At 52.9% G+C, this 25,834-nt stretch overlaps 2 protein-coding genes across 7 annotated transcripts in view; one reads left to right on the top strand and one right to left on the bottom strand.

Moving 5' to 3' along the window:
* The first annotated feature begins 249 nt into the window (after positions 1-249).
* On the top strand, positions 250-11,192 carry MMP23B (matrix metallopeptidase 23B). Its single transcript, XM_036746664.1, has 8 exons — positions 250-458; positions 971-1,110; positions 1,196-1,335; positions 2,035-2,202; positions 6,176-6,340; positions 7,583-7,693; positions 9,675-9,801; positions 10,603-11,192. Exons 1-8 carry the CDS (start codon positions 303-305, stop codon positions 10,775-10,777), a joined length of 1,182 nt encoding a protein of 393 aa, XP_036602559.1. The 5' UTR covers positions 250-302; the 3' UTR covers positions 10,778-11,192.
* A 1,011-nt stretch (positions 11,193-12,203) lies between these two features.
* Positions 12,204-25,834, bottom strand: part of LOC118838015 (cyclin-dependent kinase 11B) — a 36,336-nt gene continuing 22,705 nt past the window's right edge. For 4 of the 6 annotated variants that reach the window (XM_036745211.1, XM_036745213.1, XM_036745215.1 and 1 more), the window contains exons 8-20: positions 25,283-25,378; positions 25,034-25,171; positions 22,718-22,783; positions 21,547-21,722; positions 20,508-20,598; positions 17,733-17,854; positions 16,472-16,577; positions 16,098-16,219; positions 15,284-15,391; positions 14,886-15,002; positions 14,246-14,394; positions 13,321-13,510; positions 12,204-13,170 (exon numbers count right to left, since the gene is read on the bottom strand). In XM_036745211.1, coding sequence (XP_036601106.1) covers positions 13,078-13,170; positions 13,321-13,510; positions 14,246-14,394; positions 14,886-15,002; positions 15,284-15,391; positions 16,098-16,219; positions 16,472-16,577; positions 17,733-17,854; positions 20,508-20,598; positions 21,547-21,722; positions 22,718-22,783; positions 25,034-25,171; positions 25,283-25,378 — 1,574 coding nt within the window. In that variant the 3' untranslated portion in view covers positions 12,204-13,077. The remainder of the gene's footprint in view (positions 13,171-13,320; positions 13,511-14,245; positions 14,395-14,885; positions 15,003-15,283; positions 15,392-16,097; positions 16,220-16,471; positions 16,578-17,732; positions 17,855-20,507; positions 20,599-21,546; positions 21,723-22,717; positions 22,784-25,033; positions 25,172-25,282; positions 25,379-25,834) is intronic. The other 2 variants (XM_036745214.1, XM_036745212.1) reach the window with 1 other exon arrangement.

The raw sequence follows: 25,834 nt of genomic DNA, 5'->3' as shown, positions 1-25,834 counted from the left end.
GCTGTTTCTCCTTAACAGCCTCCTTCTCCTCCTCCAGCCCCTTCTCCCTCCTCCAGGCTCCGGCTCCAGCCCCTGCCTGGCCCAGCCAAGTAACGTGATCTTGCTTTTGGCTGGTGTGCACACTCAAGTCTGTACAGAGCAGGAGCTCGTGAGGCTGGAGGCTCGGCTTCCCGGGCCTGGACGGCAGGGGCCCCTGCTCCCCCCAAGCCCAGTCCCCCAGCCTGGCCTGGCCCAGCCCAGCCCCAATCCTGCCCATGCAGCCTGAGTGAGACCTTCGCCCCAACTTTGGGCCTGAGATAGCCATGGGGGCTGGAGTGAGTCCCCCAGCGGAGCCCCCAGAGGGGACAGCCAGGATGTCCCCCTACAAAGCCCTCCTAGGCCTTCTCTGCCTCCTTCCTGCCCTGGCTCTGCTGGTGACCCTGAAGGACACAGCTGACCCCAAAGTGAGAGAGACTCAGGTGAGAATGGAAAACACCACCCCACTTTCCTTCCCACTGTCCCGTCTCTGTCTCTGTCTCAGACTTGTTCTCTCTGAGAGCGATCCCTGAATGTGTGTGTGCATGTTCTGTCTGTCCTGGCAGCCAGGCGGTTTGTCCAGCCCAGTGGCCCATGTATTCAAATGAAATAATCCTTGTAAGGCATTTAGTGCCTGGCACATAGTAGGTGCATAATAATGTGCATTCCCTTCCCTTGCCCCACCCCTCCCCATGTCTTGACTACTCCAGTCTGCCTCTGCCTCTGTCCTTGGGTCTGCTCTCAGTCTGTCTGTTCTTTCTCCCCTGAATCTTTTTGTTTGACCTGGCTGGCTCGGTCTGTCTGGCTCCCATCAGCTGATGAGGTGCCTAGATTGCTGGCTAATGGGGGAGGGGATGAGGGAGGGTGGGTGTTGGTGATTCCAGGGGAGAAGAATGTCCCCAGGCTCCCTGGGGACCAAGCCAGGGCCGCTTCCTCTGACTCTGTTCTCTTTAAGGAAGATGTCAGCTTTCCTGGCCCCCTCAGCCTTGGTGATCCCCAGCCCCGCCTAGAACGCTCGTCCCCTAAAACCCGCACAAAACGCTACACCATCACCCCATCCCGGCTTCACTGGGACCACTTCAACCTCACCTACAAGTACGGTCTGAGGGTCGGGTAGGGGGTCAGAATGAGGGATGGGGCAGAAAAGGCGGTGCCCCCTGATCTCTTTCTCCCCACCCAGGATCTTGTCTTATCCCCGAAACCTCATCAATCGCAGTGAGACCCGGAGGGGTCTGGTAGCTGCCTTCCGAATGTGGAGTAATGTGTCCCCCTTCACCTTCAGGGAGGTAGCTCCAGACCTACCCAGCGACCTGAAGATAGGTGAGCATCCGCGACCATGTGTGTGCCGGTGTCTGAGGACCCGTGTGTGTGTGAGAGAGAGTGAGAATGTGCACACACAACGTCCCCATCTCTAGAAACATAAGCCTGTAATATAGAAGAGAGAGCACTGGGTTTGGAATCAGTAGGACCTAGGTTCGAATCTTGTCTCCATTACTAGCTGTGTGATCCTGGGAAAATCGCTTCCTCCCTCCGTGCCTCAGTTTCCTCACCTGTAAAATGGGCTTGATAATGCTCGTACCATTGGCCTCACAAGGTCATTGTGAGGCTCCGATGAGACCGTGCCTGTAAGGGCGCTTTGCAAGCCCTAAAATGCTGCAGGAATCCCAGCTGTCATCCTGGAGATCTTTACTGGCTCCTCACCACCTCTCTCTCGATAGAATTCAGCTAGAAATGTTCCTTGGACAAGTTTCTAATTGCCCTCCTATGATTCCTGTATATCTAACTCGGGGCGTTGCACAAAGCGATTTCTTTTTGTAATCGAGTAAAAGAATTGGGATGTTATTAGTATCACTGTGGTCTCCCAGACAGTGAAGTCCTAGGCAAGGCGAGGTCGCCCTGAGGAAACTGAGGCCCGGTGGGGGTGGGGGGTGCGCAGAGAAGTTGGCAGAGCTCCTCCCCTCGGGGACCTCCTGGGTCCTCCTACACTCCTCCCAGCCTTGGCTGGCCCCTGGTCCTCAGGTTTCTACCCCATCAACCACACGGACTGTCTGCGCTCACTGGTGCACAGATGCTTTGACGGGACCACCGGTGAGTTGGCCCACGCCTTCTTCCCCCCCAATGGGGAGATCCACTTTGACGACAGCGAATACTGGATTGTGGGCGAGACCCGCTTCAGCTGGAAAAAAGGTAAGGGAAGATGCCGTTCACCCTCATCTCGCCTCCTTCTCCTTCCATCTCTCCCATCCCCCATTCCCTGAGCCTTCCTCCTTCCCTTTGTGCTCCCTCCTCCATCCCTCCAGCCCCTCATTCCTCCACTCCTGGGCTCCTCGCCCCCACCCCAGCCTCCCAGCTCGGGCTCACATTCCTGGGGACCGATGTCACCCACCATCGGCCTCCCTGTGGTCAGGCCGGAATCAGCAAGACTGGGAGAGAAGCAAAGTTTGGCCTTCTCAGGCTGGCCCAGTGGCTCGGGGCTCCCCCGCCCCCCAGCCCCTGCCCCCAGCCACAGCCGGCTCTCTGATGCCTCAGACTGGGCAGTTTATCACCAGATTGCTCTGAGCTGGGACCAAGCTCAGAGAAACCATCCACAGACATCCTTTTCTCCAGCCCTGAGGCTATGGTCCTGGGGACGTCCCAAGATAAGGGGTTGGGGCAGGGGGAGATTGCGGTAAGGAGCAAGGCCCCTGATGATCTGAGGGAGCTGAAGACCTCTCTGCAGAGCCAACAAGAAGGAGTTTGGGCTTTGCTGGGAACTCCCCTAAAAGTCCTTCACCCTGTACTCCAACCGGACCTTTTTGTAAGTGTCTAGAACAGAAACATATTCAGAACAAACAGCTGTTTGGGTCAGACATGTATAGAACAGACACATGCAAACACGTACAGATCAGGCATGCAAATGAAACACGTGTTCTGGTCAGCAAACATGTACAGGGCAGATCTATGTACCTAGTAGGGCAGACGTGAATAGGGCATACATAGGCAGGAGAGGTGTGCATGCTCAGGACACATGTATCTAGGTCAGACACACAAGACATGCATCCAGATCAGACAGAAGACAGAAAGGAAATATAGAGGAACCCGGATGGAAAGAAATGATAGAATTTGCTGCAGGAGGAGGGACCCCCCCCCAGGAGCCAGGTGAGCAGAGGGGCGGGGAGAGGGTAAAGCCAGCAACTCTGCTCTGATGGATCCGGGAAGGATTCAGAAGAGAAAAGGGCTCCCAGGGGCTGTTGGAGGGAAGAAGGATGATCACCCAGCAGGTGCTAGACCAGGGGTATTCTCAGCCTTAAAGGGGGGAAGGTGGGCAGGACAAGGGCTGGGGGAAGTAGCTGTCAGAGGTTTAGGGAGGTGGAAGCTGGGAAAGAGTGAGGAAGGATAGAGCTTAGCCTGGGGTCTATGAAGTTTTGTAAAAAATATTCCAATAACTACATTTGAATATAATTGGTTTCCTTTGTAATTCTATATATTTTATTTTATGCATTTACAAACATTACTTTAAGAAGGGAGGGGGTCCATAGGCTTCACTGCCAAAGAGGTCTATGACACAAACAGGTTAAGAACCCCTCCCTAGAGGGATCTTTGAGCAGGAACCTAAGAGGGATGGAAATATCATGCTGCTTTGTTCATTCATTCTTCCATCCATCCATTTATCTATCCACTCATCCATTCATCTGCTTATCCAGTCAGGCAGACATTCACCATCTGTCCATCTGTCTATCCACTCATCCGTCCATTCACCCATCTATCCATCCATTCATCCACTCTCATCTGTTCATTTAGTCAGGCAGACATTCACCTATCCGTCCATCTATCCATCCATCCATCCGTCCGTCCATCCATCCGATCATCTAGTCAGGCAGACATTCATCCATCCATCCATCCATCCATCCATCCATCCATCCATCCATCCATCTGCTCATCCAGTCAGGCAGACATTCACCTATCTGTCCATCCATCCATCCATCCATCCATCCATCCATCTGCTCATCTAGTCAGGCAGACGTTCATCCATCCATCCATCCATCCATCTGCTTATCCAGTCAGGCAGACATTCACCATCTGTCCATCTGTCTATCCACTCATCCGTCCATTCACCCATCTATCCATCCATTCATCCACTCTCATCTGTTCATTTAGTCAGGCAGACATTCACCTATCCATCCATCTATCCATCCATCCATCCGTCCGTCCATCCATCCGATCATCTAGTCAGGCAGACATTCATCCATCCATGCATCCATCCATCTGCTCATCCAGTCAGGCAGACATTCACCTATCTGTCCATCCATCCATCCATCCATCCATCCATCCGCTCATCTAGTCAGGCAGACGTTCATCCATCCATCCATCCATTCATCTGCTTATCCAGTCAGGCAGACATTCACCATCTGTCCATCTGTCTATCCACTCATCCGTCCATTCACCCATCTATCCATCCATTCATCCACTCTCATCTGTTCATTTAGTCAGGCAGACATTCACCTATCCATCCATCTATCCATCCATCCGTCTGTCCATCCATCCGATCATCTAGTCAGGCAGACATTCATCCATCCATCCATCCATCCATCTGTTCATCTGCTCATCCAGTCAGGCAGACATTCACCTATCTGTCCATCCATCCATCCATCCATCCATCTGCTCATCTAGTCAGGCAGACATTCATCCATCCATCCATCCATTCATCCATCTGCTTATCCAGTCAGGCAGACATTCACCATCTGTCCATCTGTCTATCCACTCATCTGTCCATTCACCCATCTATCCAACCATTCATCCATTCTCATCTGTTCATTTAGTCAGGCAGACATTCACCTATCCGTCCATCTATCCATCCATCCATCCATCCATCTGTCCATCCATCCGATCATCTAGTCAGGCAGACGTTCATCCATCTGTCCGTCTATCCATCCATACATCTATTTAACATTCATTGAATACCTTCTAAGTGCAGAATTCTATGCTCGGCCTTAGGGGTAACACACAGTTTAGCTCAGTCATAATCCCTACCCTCAGAGAGCTTATAGTTACCTAAGTAACTGTAGTTGTTCACAATAAAAGGCAGGATTCAAGAAACGTTTATTAAGGGCCTACTATGTTCTCAGCGCTGCTTATTACTAGGAATACAAGCTAAAAAGATATAGTTCCAGGAGCTCAAGGTATGCAGCAAAAAGCAAATACTGTGGGATCTCAGATGGAGGAGGGAGATATGTGGGTGAAGGAAGCAGGCGGGGGGGCAGATTAGGGAAGGATCGGGATCATTAGGTGCAGATGGAGCCTCTGGCAGTCTGGGGAGCCCTGTGCAATATTTTTAAATGCACAAGATAATATCTATAGGATTACAAAGGTATATAATGATATTGAAATACACTTAAAAAAAGAGCTTGTGGACTCCACGTTAAGAATCCTTGATTGGGGCAGCTAGGTGGCGCAGTGAGTAGAGCACAGGTCCTGGAGTCAGGAGGACCTGAGTTCAAATCCAGTCTCAGACACTTGACACACTTACTAGCTGTGTGACCTTGGGCAAGTCACTTAACCCCAATTTTCCTGCCTTCCCCCCTCCAAAAAAAAAATAAAAGAATCCTTGATCAAATTCCACTCCCTCATTTTACCGAGGATGAAACTGTGGCCCAGAGAAAAATGACCTGCCCAAGGTCACGTAGGTTGTAAGTAGCAGAACCAGGAGGCAGACTGGGATCTTCTGATTTCAGATCCAGGGATTTTTCTACTCCTCCGGCTTTGAAGGTTGAGAAGGATGAGTAGGTGGCGGTAAGGAGGGCATTCCAGGCCAGGGGAACGATATAAGCAAAGGTGTGGGGGTGGGAAAGCACATATTCAGAGAAGGTTAGAAATCTGGCCTAGATTGAAAGAATGTATGAGAAAGAAAGAGGAAGAGATCAGGCTGGGAAGTTAGCTTGGAGTCAGGCTGTGGTGGGAGTCTGAGCTTTATCTGAAGCACTGGTGAGCCATTGAATGTCCTGAGGCGAGAGAGGGTCAGAGTCTTTATAAAGATGAGCTTCTGCAGGCTGAGGTCCTCTTTCCACTGGTCCGGTGTCCCTGGGCCCTGACAACGTCTCTCTGGACAGAGCCGGTGGTGCCTGGGCTGGAACGAGGGTCTTCAGCTTCTGAGGGTTCTCATCCCACCCTATGCCACTCACAGGCGTTTGGCTCACCGACTTGGTCCACATTGCTGCCCATGAGATCGGCCATGCCCTCGGCCTCATGCACTCCCTGAACCCTAATGCCTTGATGCACATCAATGCCACCCTGACGGGGAAGAAGACCATCTCCCAGGACGAGATGTGGGGCATCCACCGGCTCTACGGTGGGTACGGCAGCCTGCTGTCTCTTGCCTTCCCTAGCCTCTTCCCTTTTACGGCCTTCATTTCTTCCTGGGTCAGGCGAGGAGGGTGAACCCGGTGATCCAAGGATCTAGACCCGCAGGGTCAGCAATATCTAGCCACTCCAGGCCTTGCCTGGCCACATTTTTTGCTTCTCTGACTTCCTAACTCCACTTCCCCTGGGCACCTGGCCCTTTTGGCCTCAGATTTCCCGAGTCCTGGCAGAGACAAGATGACTCCCCTTCAGAGCGGCTGTTCCCACTCTGGGGAGAGTAGGGGTTTCTGAGGCTCCTCTTCTCCTCAGATCTGAGGGATTCTCTGTTGTTTCACAAGAGGATCAGAGCCTAAAGCCCTGGGTGCCTTTATTCCCATGTGTGCCTGGCCCCGGTGCTCCTGGCCCTCAGTCTTCAGCCCTGCATTCTTCCTGGCCCCAGTGGGTCCAATTCTGTGTGTTCGGTTTTAGATCACTCAGTACCTGCCCCCCAACTGTGTCCCCAGAGACGGTTCTAGGCAGCTCTCATATGCCCAGCTCCGTGCTCTGCCTGGCCCCTAGGTGCCGAGCTCTGTGGCCTTAGCCTTGGCCCTACCTAGTTCCCATTCATGACTCCCTTTCTTACTCTGTGTTCCAAACAGGCTTTCTCTCTGTTTCTCACACAAGACTCTATTTCCTGATCTCCACATCTTTGCCCTGGCCGGTTCCCCTGCCTGGAATGCCCTTACCTCACATCAGCAGAGTCTTCTCTTTAGGGTGCATCTCCAGGGTCATTTTCTGCATGAACTCTTTCCTGATCCCCTCAAATGTTAGGGCTGTCCTCCTCTCCCAAACTGCCTTGTATTCAACTGTACACCCACATACATTTATTCACTTTATGCTGTTTAGATTTTTGCATATCCTTGTCTCCCCCATTAGAATGTAAGCCCTTTGTGGGTAGGGCTTGTTTCATTCTTTGTACTTGAATGCCACAGCCCAGCACAGTTCCTAGTAGGTGCTTAATAAATGCCAATTGATCGATCAACTGATTTCTGACTCTGCCTCCCCAGCCCTGTGCTGTGCCTGGCCCCTGGTTCCTCTCCTCCCTCCCTCTGCTGCTCCCCTGACGCTGGCTCACTCACTAGCATCCCTGGCAGGACCCCTGCATCCCCTGGCAGGGCTCCTGCATCCCTGGGGCCCCTGCATCCCCTGGCAGGGCTCCTGCCCCTGAGTTGGCTGCTCTCCTTTCTGCCAGGCTGCCAGGACAGGCTGTCCTTGTGTCCATCCTGGGCACGGAGGGGCTTCTGTGACACCCGCCAGAAGTTCATGAAGAAGCTCTGTCCCCACAGCTGTGACTTCTGCTACGGTAACTGTGGTTGAGCGAGGAATGGAGCCTAGCCTGGTGCCTCCTATCAGGCAGGGGACCCTGGAGAGGTGGGGGATAGGTGGAGGGGTTGGGCAGAAAATCTGCAGCATGTTCCTGAACCCTGGAGGCAGCAGTGTACCAGGAAGACCATTAGCTCTGAAGGGGACTTGGGTTCAAATCCTGCTTCAGACATACAGTCCTGTGCTTTCCCTGGGCCTCCCTCAGTTTCCCTAACTGTAAAATGATGATGTTGGATTAGATGGACTGAGAAGCTCCCTCCAGCTCTAGAGCTAAGATCCCGGTGGGGCTCTGGAGAGATCTGCCTCTCAGCACTTGGGTTTGTCATAATGCTATAGACAGAGGAAGGAAGAGAGGAGGGGAGAGGGTGGAAAGAAGGAAGGAAGAGAGCAAAGAAGGAGGGAAAGGAGAGAAAAAGGAAAGGGAAGAATGAAGGAGAGGAAGGGAGGAAGAAAGCATAAGAAGGGGGAAAGAAGGAAAGAGGAAGAGAGGAGAGGAGGGGAGAGAGGGATAAAGGAATAAAAGAAAGAAGGATGGAAAGATGGAGGGAGAAGAGGGAAGGAGGAGAGGAAAGGAGGGAGAGAAAAGAAGGTGGAAAGAAGGGGGGAAGAGAGTGAAGGAGAGGAGACAGGGAGGAAGGGAGGAAGAAAGAATAGAAGGAAGAAGGAAGGAAAGAGGAAGAGAGGAGAGAAAAAAGGAGGAAAGAGGAAGGGAGAGTGTGGAAAGAAGGAAGAAAGGGAAGAAGGAAGGAGGAAAAGAAAGAAAAAGGAAAAGAGGGAAGAGCAAAGAAAGGAAGAGAGAGGAAGAAAGGATAGAAGGAAGGAGGAAAAGAAAGAGAAAAAGGAAAGGAGGGAAGAGCAAAGAAAGGGAGAGGAAGAATAGAAAGAAGGAGGAAAAGAAAGAAAAAGGAAAGGAGGGAAGAGCAAATAGGAAGAAAGGGAAGAAGGAAGGAGGAAAAGAAGAGAAAAGGAAGAGGGAAGAGCAAAGAAAGGAAGAGAGAGGAAGAGAGGATAGAAGGAAGGAAGAAAAGAAAGAGAAAAAGGAAGGAGGGAAGAGCAAAGAAAGGGAGAGGAAGAATAGAAGGAAGGAGGAAAAGAAAGAAAAAGGAAAGGAGGGAAGAGCGAAGAAAGGAAAGGGAGGGAGGGAGGAAGGAAAAGAGGTAGGAAACAAGAATTTATTAAGTACCTACTGCGTGTCAGGCACTCTGCTAAGCACTTTATAAATATTATCTTGTTTGATCTTTACAACCCTGGTAAATAATTACTATTATTATCCTGACTTGACCATTAAGGAAGCTGAGGCCAAGGGCAGTTAAAACACTTACCCAGGGTCACACCACTATTGAGTGTCTGAGGTCATTTTTGAACTCGGTTCTTCCTGACTCCAGACCTGGAGCTCTGTCCCTTGCACCCCTAGCTTCCCCTGAAGAGAACCGTGCCTGTGTCTAGGGGATGCCCCCTCCGGAGGCCACAGGGTTTCCTTCCTGCAGGGCCTTGGTGGCTTCTTGTGGCTTGTGCATGCACCACCCCCATCCAGGATTCTGCCCCTTCCTGTGGGGCTTGCCTTCCCACGCCTGGGGTTCCTACTTGCCACATTCCCCCCTCCTGGCCTCAATCTGGGGGTCATTGGCCATTCTTGGCCATCCTGACTGGTTGGGCCATGGGGCAGCAGTAGTCCTGCACTGAGTTCAGAGTTGCCAGCAGGGGCTGGACCATGCCTCCCTAGTCTCCCACAACTGAATACTCCCAGGGTGCAAGAAATCCTTGTTATGGCTTTGGGTACAGAATCACTAATTTCCTAAGTGGTTCTGGGTGGGGCAGGGAAGGGACCTGATGCTGGAGGCCTGGTGGGTGGTATAATTCCAGAGGACTTCCTGGAGGAGTCCTGGACCCCAAAAGACCCAAAGGACAAGCTCCCAGAGCCCTCGGTTTCTGAACATACACATCTCTTGTCCTCTGGGCAGAGTTTCCCTTCCCCACCGTGGCGGCCACCCCGCCACCCCCCAGGACCAAAACCAAGCTGGTGGCTGAAGGCAGAAACGTCACCTTCCGCTGCGGCCAGAAGATTGTTCACAAGAAAGGCAAAGTCTAGTGAGTGGCTGTGGGGCGGCCTGGGCTGGAGGGCGTGAACAGATCCAGGGGGCCACACTGGGCTCAGGCCTGTGTCCTAGGGGAAAGATCATATTCAGAACACAGATAGACCCAAAGAGTCCTAGACAGAGAGCGAGGCCCTGGGTTCTAGTCCTGCTCTGGCCAAAGGCCCCTGGGGGATCTTGGTCAAATCCCTCCCCCATTGATGGGGCCCATCTCCAAATCAAGATGATGACCCCTCTATGCCTGCCCAAAAGGATACAGTGAATTTATATATAAAGGACTCCCCAGGGGAGGTTTTTGACTTATCTCCTCCAATAGAAGGAGCATTTCGAGGAGTCTATGTCCAGTACCTACTGTGGGGGGCCAGCACATAGTAGGTGCTTAGGAACAGCATGGTTTTGAGACTAGTCAGACTCAAGTCTCCTATTTGCCGCATGCTGGACTTCATGTCCCTGGACAAATCACTTAATAGGGTTAATATATAAATATAGTAATATAAATTATTAATATTAATACATATTATATATTTATATATCTCTGCCCTTGACAGGAAGGGGAAGAGACCCGTCAAATCCCAGGGCAGTTCTGGGGGAAGGTATGGGGTTGAGGAGGGGGCAATTGTGGTCATCTCTGGATTTTTCTGCCCAGGCTGGGCATTACTAGGGTGAGTGGGCTGATCACTCTTGGGGAGGGCGGGGGTCCTCCTCCCTGATACTGGAGGCTGGGCTGGCTCCAAGCCCCCACTTCTGGGTAAGTTGCGCAGCCTTGCTCTGACGACTCCCCTCTCTCACCCCCAAGCTGGTACAAGGACCGGGAACTCTTGGAATATTCGTACCCGGGTTACCTGGACCTGAATGAGGGACACATGAGCATCATCGTCAACGCCATCAATGAGGGCACCTACACGTGTATTGTCAAGAAGAGAGATCGAATTCTCACCACCTATTCTTGGCGCATCCGGGTGAATTACTGACGGCCCAGGGATGAGGAGGAGCCTGGGGGCCGGACCTGCCCCTCCCCATCCTAAAGGGAACTGAGTGTCCTGTGAAGGGCCTTTGAGATGGAGGGAGGGGGAGGTAGAAGCCTTCAAGCCCTGGCCCAGAGCCCTCCATGGACCCTGTGCCAGAGTCTGGAAGAGTTGTCTTCTCTGCCTTTCACTTCCTCTCCCAACATGGGGGGCCAAGGGTTTGGAATCCAGCTGAGAAAGCATTTTACCTGGGCTGTCCCTGAGGCCTGTGTCTGGTCAGGGTCAGGGCTAAGATGGGAAGACAACAGTCGCAAGATACTGCAGAAGTCAGGTTCAACAGGCTTTGGAGATATGTTGTGGAGGGTGATGGAGGAGTGCAGGTGGGCTATGCGGGCTGGAGGCTGGGGAAGACTGTAGGGTCACCCACAGACTGTGCCTCCTGCTGCTGCTGCAGGAGGCCAAGGGCCTCAAAGCTCCAGGGTGAAGCTGCCCATTAGGAAAACCCTGTTCCCATATGGCTGGGAGGTCACGATCCTCCCTGGCTCTACCATTTAGGACTCCCTAGCTAGGACATGCCTCATCCTTTGCCGAAGGCCGTGGCTCTCTCACAAGCAGCACTCCCCCAATCTTCCCAACAAGACAAGCTGAGCTTTTCCGTCTAGGGGTGGGAGGGCCTTCTAGGGGAAGCCACTCCCCCAGCCCCGTCAGAGGTCAGCAGATGCAATGCCACGTGGAAGCCTTGGAGGGCTGCTGCGGGTGGGGGACTCGACCGAGGCCCTCCTGAGAATCCCAGCACATTCTTGGTGAGCGCTGGCGCTGGCCAGAGACATTCTCATCATAGCCGAGGCCTTAAGTGGGTTTTACTAAAAACATCTGGCTTTTATCAACAACTCCTGGCTTCCTGGGCGTTATTTTTCCTAGGCTCCCATCTGAGGCAGGCCTCCCAAACTCCCAAATCAATCTACAGGAAGAGGCGAGAAGAGCTGTGAGGCAGGGTGGAGGGCCGTGTCCCTGGGGGAAGGGGCCAGGGTGGGCCCAGCTCATGGGAAAGGTCCAGCAGCTCTGGGGACCCACAACCAGTGTCAGTGGGGAGTCTGACTGGGCCGAAGGAACAGCCTGGAGACTTGCCTGAAGCCCCTCCTCCTGCCCCCAGAGAGGCCTTATCTTGCTGGGAAGCCACCAAAATGAGGTCACCATCCCCTACTAGCTTAGCCAGGTCCTCTGTTGCTCTTCTACCTGGGCAACGTCCCCCTGGGGGAAGGGGAGGAGGTGGGGCAGGAGCGTGTGTCTGTGTGACAGGGCTTGAGATGCTCAGGCTTCTCCCTAGGCCCGGTCAGTGCAGAGCCAGCAAGCCTAATTGCCGGCTCAGCTGGGAGGGAAAGGCCACCCTAGCCGTCTGCTCCAAACCCATTAAAGGACAACATGCCAGGTGTTTTCCTCCAAGAATATTTTACTATATTTTAAAATTTATGACAATCTCAATATACAAAAACTTCACTGTGGCTAAGTTTGCATGAATGTCCAGCTTTGTACAGAATCGGAATAAGACCAAGGTTCCCTGCCCTGCACCCAGGGCCTGGGTCTAGTTGTTCACTTAGAAAACCAACACTTGACAGTATAAAACCTGAAGGTTTCCTGCTGATATCTGGGCTGGGGTGATGGGGGACCACGCTACGGAAGGTGCTGCCCAGTGCCTAGGGTGGGGAGCTGATGGGGGACAGGCCCCGACGGGTGTTACGTACACTTTTAGGCACTGAAAAAACCACCAGCTTTGGTTCCAAATCAAAGCCATCATCCCAGTGGGTCCAGGGTGGACCAAGGACCCCTGGCTTTCTCTGCAGCATGGCTGGGTTAGTGCTGAGGGCGAACGAGCTACTTGTTTGTGGGTGTCACAGTGAAAAGCAGAGACCCCCAAGGCAAGTGTCCACACCAATGGCTTCTCCACATCGGTCATCAGCTTTCAGAACGGCCAATGCGCCCCATCGATGGACAGAGCCACGACCGACGGGGTCAGGTGGACTAAGGAAATGCCAGCTTCACGAGGAAAGCCGGACTTTGGATTCTACGAATTTACAAGCCCAAGTAAGACAAAATGTAAAAAAAATCAAACCGAGAACAAAACGCACAAGTTCCCAGAATGAAGCTCCCGGCTCTTTGAGACGTCCCCATTCTCGTGGCGCTCCTTGGCTACGTGTGTTTCCGTGGCAGGTGGGCGGAGGAGAGACCCGCCCCCAGCCCCTCCACACTGTGCATCCAGGCTATGGCTCAGCCGGGGTTTAACTTTGCTCTGTGGCCCAGGGCAGAGCTTAAAACTTGAGGCTGAAGCCCGGGCCGGCCGCAGATGCTCCCTGATTGGTGGTGGTGAGATGGAAGCCGGTGTCTTTGAGGTCATCGTCCCCCTGGGAAAAGTCAAGAAGCTGGGTGAGCGACGCAGCAGAGAGGGAGGCTGGCAGCACCCCTGCCAGCCCACAGGTCACCTGGCCGAGCGAGTGTGAGCGGGGGAAAGGCCCTTGCGAGGGCCCATCCAGCTTCTGGTGCTGACCACTTACCAGCTGGCTGTACCCAAGTCCTCCTTCTGGAGGGCGGGGGCTGGTGCCACGCTTAACCCTCTGCTGCTCGCTCTTGGCCGGCCACGTGGGAAACATGGATGGGTCGATGGGGAGGGGGGTCTCTCGGAAGTACTCGTGTTTCAGGCCATCTTCTGCGTTGATCCTCCGGCCAGGGTAATAGGTCAAGAACCTGCAGATGAAGATGAAGAACAGAATAAAGAAGTTGGGCTTGGACACACAGAGGCAGTCTCAGGGTCAGTGGGTAGATGGGAACCAAATCAGGGGCCCCTGGCACCTGTTAAGAATTTAAAGCCATATCTGAGATGCCACTGGGGTGGAGGGTGGGAGGGGAGCTCCCACCAGCCAGGCTCAGTCAATCAATGGGTCAGTCCCCAGGGCAGGACCACCAGAACACAAACAAAGGAGCTGCTTAGTGACCAGAGAGTGGCCACAGCCTATGTAACGACTGGGTATCACTGCCCTGGGAGAAATGAGGAGGAGGAGGAGCCCCGAGAAGCCCAGGATGACTTAGGGGAGGGAACGTGACAAGGCTGAGAATTCCAAAGCCACACTGAGCACCCGTCCCGCACAGCCATGCCCATGGGCCTTCCTCCCTGACTTCACCATGGAGGAGGAGGACCGGGGGTGGGACACTGCCCACGCAGCTTGGCCCGACCAAACTGGCATGGGAGGCCATCAGGCAGTGGCCCAGCTAAGAGGCAGGCAGCCGGCTGTGGAGGGCAGAGGACATCATTCTGAGCCCAAGAGCTAGCTCACTGTGAGGGCAGGGCCAACCCCTGAGCCCAGAGCCCCCACCCGGATGCCACCCCGAGCTAAAGATCCTTCAAGTCAGTGGTCAGTGGGGTCCCGGGAAGGGGCCTGCTGAGCCCCCCGGCCTCAGAAGGAGGCTCCCAGGGCCACTTACTTGTTCATTAGGTCAAAGCCCTGGTCAGAGAGGAGGGCGCCAAATCTTTTCCGCAGGTTATTATAGGGATATTCTGTGAAAGTCATCTTCTTCACTGCTGGGAGATCATTGTAACCAGGCCAGATCTTCTCACTTGGAGTTCCCAGGTCCTGCCAAGACAAGGATTTCTCCATGTTACCTCCTCTCCCCAGGCCATGATGGCAGAGAGACCATCAGCTGGGAGGGTGCGAGGGCCCCAGCCCTGGGACAGGTCAGACATGAACTGGGCCACCTCATCATTGGCCTGCTCAGGCAGACCGGTCTGAGGAGTGACCTCACACCCCTGAATCTGGTCAGTCTCTTCATTTGTAAAACGGGAGGGGGAAGAGCTGAAGGTCTAAGGTCACAGGATGTTTGTGAGACGCAGAGAGCCAAAGAAACCGGTGTTCGCCTTGGGCAGGGCAGAGAACAACCCGAGGGCTGGCCTGGCAGGAGCGACATGATCATCATGTGCATTTGGGAGGGGACCCCAGACTCCAGGCTAGCAAGGCTGACCTTACAGAAGCCGTGACCACAGACACCTGGCTGGTCGCTTCCACTGCTCCCTTCCCCCGAAAGAGGCAAAGCTGCGGGAGGGCTCAGAGACCCAGAAATGCATTACCTTGAACACTTTGTTGATCTGGTCAATCTCTGATTTCCCTGGAAACAGGGGCTTCTGAGTTAGCAGCTCCCCAAAGATACAGCCCACTGACCACATGTCGATCGCAGTGGAATATTCCTGAAAATTCAAGCAGAGGTCAATGAGGAGGAAAGCAGAGTGGGAGGGTCCAAGAGAACTCAGAAGGACGAGCAAGGGGAGGGACGGAGTTTCTGGGGCCCTGAGCATTGCCAGGGCCGGCTCTGCCCCTGCGCCAGACCCACCAAAGCTGTCCACGAGAGCTGGGGCCAGTGCTGCGGGGGCTTCACATTAGTGACTAACCAGAAACTAAAGGGCACCACAGTCCTTTAAAGACAGTGCTTACAAAGACGAGCCATCTCCCCCAAAGTGTGGGCACCTACCTTCGCTCCTAGTAACAGCTCTGGAGCCCGATACCACAGCGTCACCACCACCGGCGTGTAAGCTTTTAAGGGGGAGCCGTATTCTCTGGCCAGCCCAAAATCGCCAACCTGAAAGCACGAGAGAGAATGATTCGGAGGCTGACCCTTCCCCACACCTCCAGGAGCATCACCGTCCCTCCCCTAACTCTGGCCTAGAGAGACCCTGCCTCATGTTCCCCTGTGGGGGAGGGAGATGCAGCAGGCAGCAGAACAGAACTAACAAAGAAAACCAAGGGGAAAGGCCTTGCTGGATGGGAACCCGCTCTGCACGCCCAGCCCCCTCGCCCCGCTGCATGAGGCCTGCTGGCTTAGTGTTCATTTTCTTCACACACAGCACTACCATCGATCACACGTACACAGCGCTTAATGGAGGCAAAGCACTCGACCAGTGTGACCTTGCGGGACCCCCACACTGTCCAGGAAGGCCTCAGTTCCTCTTATTATCCCTCTCATTTTACAGACGAGGAAACTGAGGCTGGAGAGTTAGGCAGCAGGCCACATCTGAAGTCAGGTCTTCCCGACCCCAGGCCCAGATAATGCTCACAGCCTGCAACAGTGACAAACACGTCTTGCTAACAAGGGGCTGCCTCGGAGCTTGGAAACAGGCTAAGAGGCTCCTGAAATTCCAGCTCTTGGAGGATTTGGCCAGTGGAAGTGGGGCTGGATAGGCGGGGTGCTTGGGGCCTCTTCAGCCGCAGGCCATCTGGGAGAGATGGACACCTGTCCCCCATGAACCCACCCTGATTCTAAGTCTGCGGCCCCCAGACCCTCCTACTTTTAAAATGCCTGCATGACTGAGGAGCAGGTTGGAAGTCTTCAGGTCCCGGTGAAGGATCCAGTTGTCATGAAGATGCTTCACCCCCCGCAGGAGCTGGATCATCAGCGTCTTCACTTCACCTGGAGTGGGAGCAGAGAAGCAGGAGGTTGCCAGGTCACCGGATGGGGCCAAGTCTCCCCCATGGCCCAGAGACCCTCTCCTTTTCTTGTCATCCATCAAGAAGCCAGGACTCAGCCAGAGCCTCCTCCCTTTGTCTGCCCCATTCTGACCCGCTGAGCCATGAGGGCACAGCTCCCAATATGGGGATAGCAGCAAGGTTAGCTGCATGGTGGCATGGGCACATGTGCCCAGGATGGGGTAGGGGGAGGTACCTGGCAGGAAGGGCTGCTTCATGGTCTCCATGAGGCTCTTGAGGTCATGCTCCACGTAATTCATCACAATGTAGATCTTGTCCATGTTGCTGCCTACCACAATCTCCTTTAAAGCAAACCCCAAGGGATTAATTGGGGAGTAGGGAAGAGACATGTATGAACCTCAAAGATTCCTATGAGCTCCTTTACTGAAGCCTGGACAGCCCTGGAGGTGGGACAAGGGCTAAGAATCTGAGCCCATCAAGTCCAACTCTCTTGTTTGACAAATGAAGAAACCGAGGCTGAGAATAGGTAAGGGACTTGCCCAGGGTCACAACTAGTAACCATGTGAGGCAGGGTCTGAACCCAAGTCCTCCTGTCCACTAACAGACCTCGTTAATTCAGATCCCTCCCATTCAGAATTTGGGATCCTTCTGAAGGGAGAGAGAGACTGAAGCTGACTAGCATTGCTAGAGTGTTAAGGGCATCATCAACACGGTGACACTAAACTTCCTTGGGACAGGCTGGCAGTCACCATGGATATTCACTTAATATGTGAATCTCAAATTAACGATGATCGGTCAAGCCCAGCAAGCTCCCCACCCCTTCCCTGCCCCCAATGACTGGCAGCTCTGGAGAGGAACCAGGGTCCTTCAGGAGAGTCTAAATCTAATCCCTCAACAAGCATTCCGGAGCACATCCTGGGGCTGACCGTGTACGTGCTTTACAGAACTGCACTGCTATGGGAAATGTCAAAAAGGAGGAGCTTTTATTTTCCCTTTTAGAAAATCAGTAGAGACTGACCCTACCGAGCACCTGGAGGTTTTTCTGAGCAAGCCTGACTCCCTCCACTTGGACTCTGCAGAACCTGTCATGTGAGCAGGTGATCTAGCGCCACCAGGTTCATCATTTGGTCAGGCGAAAGGGGTGACAGAAAGCCACCTAACGCCACACCAGAGATGGGGTGACCAGAGGAGAACCAGAGTGGCCCTCTAGTTTTCCTGCATTGGTTTTAAAATGTGGAAGAAAATAGAGGCATAGCCAAGGTTTCTGCCGGAGAGTACCACTACATGGCACTTTATGTGACATTTCAGTCTTAAGGGATGGACAACAAAACTGCATTTTATAATTTAACAAAATCACTATGTTTTAGTAGTGATAGCAGGCCCTTAGCAAATGCTCACTGACTGCCAGAGCACAGTGCTGTCCCCAGGTGTGTGGGGGTCTCATTCCTTAGATGCATGTGAGACAGAGGCAGGGCGGAGGCAGGGCAGAGGCTCACCCGCACAGTGACGATGTTCGGGTGCTGAGCTTTCAGGATGGTGTTGATTTCCCTGAGGGAGGTGATTGGGAAGCCTTCTTTCTCCTTTTCCATTTTCAGCCGTTTCAGAGCCACAATTTCATCTGTAAAGAAAACATTTTAAAGGTAGGAACTAAGGATGAGTCTCCACGTGCTGCAGGCTGCGGTGGGCAGCTTTTCCCAGTAGTGGCCAAGGATGTTCAAGACTAGGCTGCACCGGAGTCTGGACCCTGGACTCACCTCCCGCCTCAGCTTCTGCCCCATACAATGAGGACGTTGGCAAGAGCAGCATGACAGACGGGCAGGGCCGTGGTCACTCACAGAAACCTGTCTATAGAGCTCTTGACAAACATTAGCTCGTTATGCTTGTTCTCTAATGAATGGTTTGGTTTGGTTTCAAATGTGGCAGAGCAAGGCTTCGATGAACAGTAAGAAGGAAGCCTAAGTGGCTGCTCTGTACAACACCAAGGCTTCCTTCCCCCCAGCACCGAGGCCGGTGGCTCATAAATTACCCACTGGAGTGGGCCACCCAACCTTGAGCTGGCCTCTCTTCACAGGAGGCACCAGCTGCCCATCTCCTGGGTGCAGGCCGTGAGAACAGCAGACATACAAACATGCTTTAAAAGCTTCAGAAGCAGCAACTCAGTCCAGTCCCCACGGAGCCCCACCACCTGCTTATTGCTGGATGTGGCTCCCCCACCAAGGTGTTCTCTTTTCATTTAAGATGCAGCTCCATCACTAATTCCTCCTTGAGGCCTTTCCTGACAACCCCCCTCCCCCAACCAGTGGTACCTGCAAGTCATTCATCTGCCTGCCTCAGTTTCCCCACCTGTGAAATGACAATGACAACACCCACCTCCCAGTGAGAGCAAATGAGGTAACAGGGAAAGCGCTCTGTATCTCAATGCACCATGCATGCAAAATGCCTCCCAAACTACCTTGTATTTAAAAAGAAAATCCTGAACTGAACACAAATGGGCATTTCCACATACAGAGAACTGAAAAAGAAGATCGCTGCAGTGTCCCATTAAGCCACTTGCACATGAGAGAACAAACTCGACGTGGATTCTGAAGGAAACGCTGCCCAGGGCGGGGCCCTCAGGTGGTCCTTCTGTGCTCTTGGGTGCATTTTTAAAGACCCTCTTTCATTCTCTTGCTTTTTCAAACTATCTTGTCTTTGGCCATTTCCTATTTACTGAATGTATCCTTATGCTGTATACACTTAGCCAGGTCCTTGCTGTCCCCCTTACTGCAACACGGGATTGTCCCATCCTTTATCCTATGTTCTCAGCACTTGGCGTGGGGCCCAGTACAAGGTGGGTGCTTCGTAAATGCTTGCTGCTGGCTGACTGACTGAATAGTGGGCCCTGAAATAGGGAATGAGTCTCCTGGCAGAAGCATTCACTCATCTCGCCTCAAACTACTAAGATTCAGGACTGAAGCTGACTTTTGGTCCGATTCAGGCCCCCCTCAAATAGCCTGTTGCAAGAGCACACACGTGATGAGGCCAGGCATTCACTTCCGGATCCTGAGGGAAGCCGTCACAGATAGGCCTGGACTACAGGGCTCCTAACCCCAAGCCCCATCATTTCCTACATGGGCAGAATTATACAGCTTTTCGTCTGACCTCTGTCCTCGGAGGGCCATCATGAATCCCAACTCAAGCGTCTCCAATTCAATGCCCCCAGACCTGAGGTTTTTGGCTCCTCTCTCTCCAAGGAGCACCACCAACTATGCACAATGAAGGGCCCAGAGAGGTGACAGACCTGAGACTAAGGTCCCCTGTGCAGGAGACAAACCCACCCATCTGTGTGCAAACCTCCCTAAGCCCCAAATCTGATGCCATGTGCTGTGAAAGTCCATCAATCACGCCCGGCTTTGCTGACAGGATGGAAACAGACTTGCTTCACTGGTACAAGACCAATGACCAAAATGCCCAACTGGGTCAGAACCGAAGCTCCCATCTGCTGCTACAAAACTGCTTTTTAAAATGAAATCTTCTCAGTCCTAAGAGTGGTCTGTGGTGACACCTGCTGGCCAGGCCCTCTCTGATTGGCTGCCTGTTGCAGGATACTGGGGGAAAGGGCGTGGGAGTAGACATGACTGATGGTGAGCAGCACACTGAGTGAGCCCCTCAACTGAGCCATCAACGAACTGGTCCACTGAGGAGAGTGTGAAATGGGGGGAGAAACAAAGGGCAGCTGCCAAGGAGAGAGAGGGGTGGTGGTGATGGGGGTGCGGGAGGGGGCGTGTGTGTGTGCGCGCACGCACGTGCATACTGTGCTGGTAGAAAGGTTTTATGTTCAGCACATCTGGGGCAGTACCACATGAGAATAGTTAGTGATGTAAGAAACAGGACTTTTGCTGAGAGAAGATCGGAAGATGACTAAAAGAATGATGCTCCTCAGAAAGGTCTAACCAGGGCAGGAGCTGACCAAGGTGACCCAGTCATCTGTCTTCTGGTGCTTCCATGGGGCCTGTCTGTCCCATCCACCACCCCTGAGGTGGCTCGGTCTGGAGTCACCTGTGGGACCTTGGCCAAGTCACACGCCTTCTCTGGCCCTCAGTCTCCTAGTCTAGAACACTGGGGTGGGGGTGAGGGGTGCTGAACTATACCAGATGTCCTGAGGTCCCTCCCAGCATGGGCCCTCAGCATGGGATCTTCCCTAAGCTCTGCGTGTCGAGCACCCCACTCCACCACAGTCCCTCTGGCCCCCAGCAGCCCTGCCGTGAACCCACTCTCCAGTGTGCACTGACCGGTCTTTTTGTCCTTTGCTCTGTATACCACACCATACGTGCCTTCTTCAATCCTGTTCAGACACTGGAATTCTTCCACACTCCGACAACCCTGGGGAGGGAAGGGAGAGTGTGTGTGTGTGGCCTCCTAGGGGGGTGGTCTTTGACCCTGGCCAGCTCCCTGAATGGAAAGGACACCTCACAGCTGCCCGATGAGGCTTGCTTTGCTGGGCCTGTTCCCTAAGGTGCCCAGGGCATGGCTGCTGGACGAAGGGAGGATTTTCTCTTCATCACTACACATTCTCCTGCTGTAGAGAACACTCTACTTCACCCTGGGACTCTCAGGGATACTAGTCCCAGCTCTCCTAGCCTGGCGGGATACTGTGATGGGCTGAGACATGGAGGAGGTGGTGACGCCCCTTTCCCTGTCTCAATGGCCCTGACTCCAGCAGCACTGAGACCTCTACAACACATGACAAGGTCTGCTGGGGACACAGAGAAAACAGAACCAACCAAAGGGCCAATGAACAGGCAGCTCTGCAGTCTAAAGCCAAGAGCTTCAGGGCGCCAGGGACAGAATTACAAGACATCTCTGTCCTGTCCCTTTTCTCTTCTGTCAGAAAAAAATAGTGAAAAGGCAGTTTCTAAGGAAAACAGGAGAGCTCCATCCTGCATCCATCTGAGAGGTGAAAGGACCAGAAAAAGGTTTGCCGAGCAACCCTGGAGCCTTGATCGGTGCAACGGTGGGCAGGACCCAAGAGTCAGGCCTCCAACTTGAGCAAGTCCCAAAGTGTACCCAGAGGGGGGTGTCCCCCATTCTCTGGAGGAGCCACCCCAGGCAGACAAGCTCATGCTGCTCTGGGAGACCAGACTCTGGTCAAGTGAAAAAGTCCCATCCCTCCCACAGCCCCTGAAGACCCATCTGAGGCTCCTGGGAAGGCAGCCAGTGAAGCATTAGTGAAGGAGGTGGAAAAAGGAGAATTGGGAGGAATGAGAATGGCCACGGGGCAGGTAGAAGAAGGGAGGCGGCCCCCCGGTGGGAGGGGAGCACGCTGCTCACCTGGAGAGCTGGGAGGTATTTGGGAAGCTCCTGCTTCAGTTCTATGGGAGATAAGGCTGGAGAATCGGGCACGTATTCACCTTCTGTCATGGCATTGGATTGTGGGGTCCCCTCTCCTACTTCTTCTTCACCTTCTTCACTTTCTCCTGAATCTCGGTCAAACCTTGACTCTGTAACTTTAAAAGTTAGAATCAAATCTAGCACAAGGTAGCTGCCAAGTACCAGAGCTACGCCTCCAGCCACAAGATGGAGAGGAAGGCCCAATAGAGAGTTAGGTGGCAGAGGGCAGCTCTGCCCCAAAGAATGTGGTCAGATCGACACTTGCCACTTCGTGGCTGATGTTACATCAAGGGCAAAGGCCATCTGAATCTTGGCAGATCCACAGGAACCCTGAATCCTGTCCCATCGAGGGCAGACATGGAGAGGCCTGCCTGACACGGCCCTGCTAAGAGACCTCCCTGGTTCCACAGGAGGAGAAGCCAAATAGCAGGAGAGAGCGCCCCAAAAAAGGGCCAGGCACCATGGGCAAGAACTGTAAGGTCTGGCGAGGGCAGAGCAGGCTGACCTCCTGTCCTGAATCCCCCGCCCCAGGCCTGGCTCTCCTTCCCTGTGCCTACGTCATCTCCACTGGTAAGCTCTATGAGGGCAGGGCCCGCTGAATGTTTCCGTAGCACAGCCCAGCACACAGGAGGAGGAGGAGGAAGAGGAACAAAAATCATAATACAACAGCTGCCAAAGAGAATACTCTAGGGTTTGCACTGTCTCACTGGTTCTCACAACAACCCAAGGAGATGGAGAGGACACGTTCTTATTCCCACTTTACGGATGAAGGAACTGAGACTCAAGAGGTTCAGCGACCTAACTGGTGTCAGAGGAGGGACTCCTGACTCCAAGCCTGGCCGCTGTCTAGCTTCGTGGGGTCAGACACCTTTCAAGGACCAATCAGTCTGGTCCTCCTCAGAACCTTTCCAGTTTCCAAAACAGAGGTTCTGGGGAAGAACCACAGCGACAGACACGCCGGCCTCATGGGGCGCCGAGCACAATCTTTAGGATGAGGCCAAGACTTCAGCTCAGGGACAATCTTAGGTAAGTTCACAATGAGCTCCTTTATGAGGCATGAGGGATACAAGGAAAAAAAAGACCCAATGTTTCACAGGGAAGAGTTTCTCACCAACTAAAATATGGTTTCCATTCTCTCGCTCTTCCTCTTCGCTCATTTCTTCTTCACTCACTTCTTCTGCAAATCAAAACAAAGCCAGCTGCTCAGATGGACAGAGGAACAACCTGCCCTAACTGTGGCTTCTTCCCCAGCTCTTCATCTCTCTCCTGAACTCAAGTACCTCTGTGCCTCAGGCACACCTGGTATTAATCGGTCAATCAACAAGCATGTATTAAGTGCCTACTGTGTGCCATGTTCCATGATACACTAACGATAAGAGTACAAAACCCCAACAGTCCATGACCTCAAGGAACCTGAACTTACACTATAGTGGGAGAGACAACATGTACAGGTGTTAAGTAGCACAGAAGATAAGTACAAGCTAGCTGGGGGTGGGGGTGGGGTACCACAGTTAGGGGACCAAGGAGGGTTTCCTATACAACAGGGGTTCTTAACTGGGCCTCTGTGGAGAGACTTTAGGCAGTCTGCGATTGTGGATGAGAAAAAAAGCAAACTACACTTTCCTTTTTTTCACTAACCTCCAGCTAAAACTGAGCACTTACTCCATTTAAAAACCTTATTCTGAGGCTGCGGGTCCACAACACAAAAAAGGTTAAGAATCCTGCCTTGGAAGGTGGGGTGTGGGCTACCTCTTGAAGGAAGGAAAGGGGTCTGAGTGAACGTGAGGATGTTCTAGGCCTGAGGACAGCCAGCACAGAGGGCCATGTGTGAGGAACGGAGAAAAAGACAGTTTGGGGAGCCCTAAAGTGTGTGAGACTAGAAAAATTGGCTGGAATAGGGCTGTGAAGGGCCTTACTTTATATCTGATGCTCAAGTCCACAGGGAGCCCCTGGAGTTTATTTGGGGGGGGTGGGGGGAGTAATTGGTGGTCAGGTGAAATCTATGCTGAAGGAGAATCACTTTGGCAGCTACACGAAGGATGGAGTGCATGGGAGAGACGTGAGGCAGGGAGACCCACTGGAAGGGACTGCATTGGTCTGAGAGGTAACAGCTGCAGGCGGGGCAAGGGAGGGAAAGGTGCAAGAACTGGGGTGGAGAAAGAAAGCGTGAACTTTGGCAACAGATCGGACTTGGAGCTTGAGAGACGATGACACCAGATTTAAAACCCAAGGAAAGGGGAGGCACGGCAGTGCAGGAAGGACACTGAGAGAAGGGCTAGATCTGAGGAGAAAGGCATGGAATGCTGGTTCGGACGTACTGAGTCTGAGATGCCAATGGCCAACTGGCAACGCAGGCCTCGCTCAGGACAGAGACTGGGGCTGAGCCATCTACACAAACCCAAAGGAGCAGATGAGGCTACCAAGAGAGAAGAGGGCCCAGGACAGAGCTGGGGAGAGATTCGCTTAGTGGGCATGACACACATGGGAGATCATGCAGGCAGGAGGAACACCATCAGGAAAACCCAGAGAGGAGGGAATGTCCTAGAGGAAAGGGTGGTCAGCAGCAATGATTGCCACATAGACCAAGCAGGAGGACAACTCAGGAGAGACCATGGGATTAGGCAACTAAGAGATTGCCAGTCACTTTGTGGAGAGTAGTTTCGGTTGAACGATGAGGACAGAAGCCAGACTGCATAGGGCTGAGGAGCACATAAGAGGAGAGGAAGTGGAGGCAGCGTAGACGGCCATTCTCTAGGAATCTGGCCGAGAAAGGGAGGAGAGACATAGGAAGGTAGCTTGAGGGGATGGTTGGGTACAGTGAAGGTTTCTTAAAGATGGGGAAGATATCTTTGAAGGCAGCAAGAAAGGAACTAGTAGACAGGGAAAGACTGAAGATCCGAGTGCTGGTGACTGAGAGGATAATCTGCTAGAGAAAACAGAAAGGGACAGGATTGAGGAGAAGCGTACAGGGGCCAGCCTCATCTGTCTCGTTAGGAAGGAGAACAGAGTGGGGGGGGGTGATGTCAGAGAGAAAGGGGGAAGGGAACTTGGGGTGAACGGCTTTGGCTTTCTCAGTAAAGTAAGCTGCAAAGTCCTTAGCTGAGAGAGCCGGGGGAGAGGCTGGTGTGGGAGGCTCAAGGAGAGAAGAGATGATGTGGAAGAGCCTGTGCAAGAAAGAGTCCTGGGAGCCTCTGTTCGATCGGGACCCTAGGGAGGAAAAGAAGTACACAGCCTCAGCTTGGATGGGCTGGGCTGGGGGTTTTGTAGGGAAAGTTAAGAATTCAAGCTGGCCATCTTTTTCTTTGCCATCCTTCTCTCTGGTCTACTGCCCAAAGAAAAAGGACCCAAAAAAGCTGCATTACCAACTCTGTACTTCGGGGTTTGAAGTGTTTACACTTAACTCTCCAGTTAAGTTTGATCCCCTTACCAGCAGACTGCTCAGACACTTCCTCAGAATTGCTTCCTGTCTCCTCCTCCTCTTCTTCCTCCTCTTCCTCCTCCTCCTCTTCTGATTCCTCACTGCTGCTCTCTTCCTCTTCCTCCTCAGAGCCAGACCCTGACTCTGCTGGAGAAGAAAGCAGAAAAGGAGAAGATAAATCTCTGTTGTCCCTTCCCTGGGAGAAGCCTCGTGGCTCCGTCTTACAAAGTCTGTCTATCTGACGCTGCTCTCCGCTACCTGATGAGGACTCAGCTGAGCTGGTCTTCCTCTCACTGTCGCTGATATCTTGTAAATCAGAAAGGGGGTCCCTCTCTTCCAGTTTCTCCTCTTTGACTAGGAAACAAACACAGACGGTGGCAAAGGTGAGTTTGGGGGAGAAGTTTTTCAATAATTAAGACAATCTGCAAAGACTTTGATTTACTTTTCATAAAAAGACATTGCATTCATTAATTTCACAGGGTTCACAGAAGATGAACTGTCAACCTTCAAGTAAAAGGAACAGCATCTCTGAAGGGCTGACTAAGAAGCTCCGAGAGGGGGAAGAATCAATGGACCAACTGAACAGCCAATCCAAAGTCCATCAGATGGGAAAGGATGTGGAAGCATAGTATTCAACCAGGGCATGTGGGGCGAGAGTAAGCATACTTTAATTAAGAGAAATAGTGAATCTGCTGAATTCCCTCCTAAATAAAGCCATCTGGTTACAAGAGCCCCTTTGAGAAAATGTTACTCATGACAGCAAGACCATGGCCATCCAGGACTGTCCGTCCTGAAGAGTCTGTATCCTAC

The sequence above is a fragment of the Trichosurus vulpecula genome, chromosome 2, assembly GCF_011100635.1.
Source record: "Trichosurus vulpecula isolate mTriVul1 chromosome 2, mTriVul1.pri, whole genome shotgun sequence".
NCBI classification, from domain to species: Eukaryota; Metazoa; Chordata; class Mammalia; order Diprotodontia; family Phalangeridae; genus Trichosurus; species Trichosurus vulpecula.
The sequence above is the reverse complement of the archived record's forward strand: the minus strand, read 5'-3'. Positions and strand labels throughout refer to the sequence as shown.

Bases quoted from the DNA above. Each gene is read 5' to 3' on its own strand.
- MMP23B (XM_036746664.1), top strand. From the start codon at position 303: ATGGGGGCTGGAGTGAGTCCCCCAGCGGAGCCCCCAGAGGGGACAGCC. The intron at 6,341-7,582 runs GTGGGTACGGCA...CCTTTCTGCCAG, and splicing joins GGGCATCCACCGGCTCTACG to GCTGCCAGGACAGGCTGTCC. The intron at 9,802-10,602 runs GTGAGTGGCTGT...CTCACCCCCAAG, and splicing joins CACAAGAAAGGCAAAGTCTA to CTGGTACAAGGACCGGGAAC.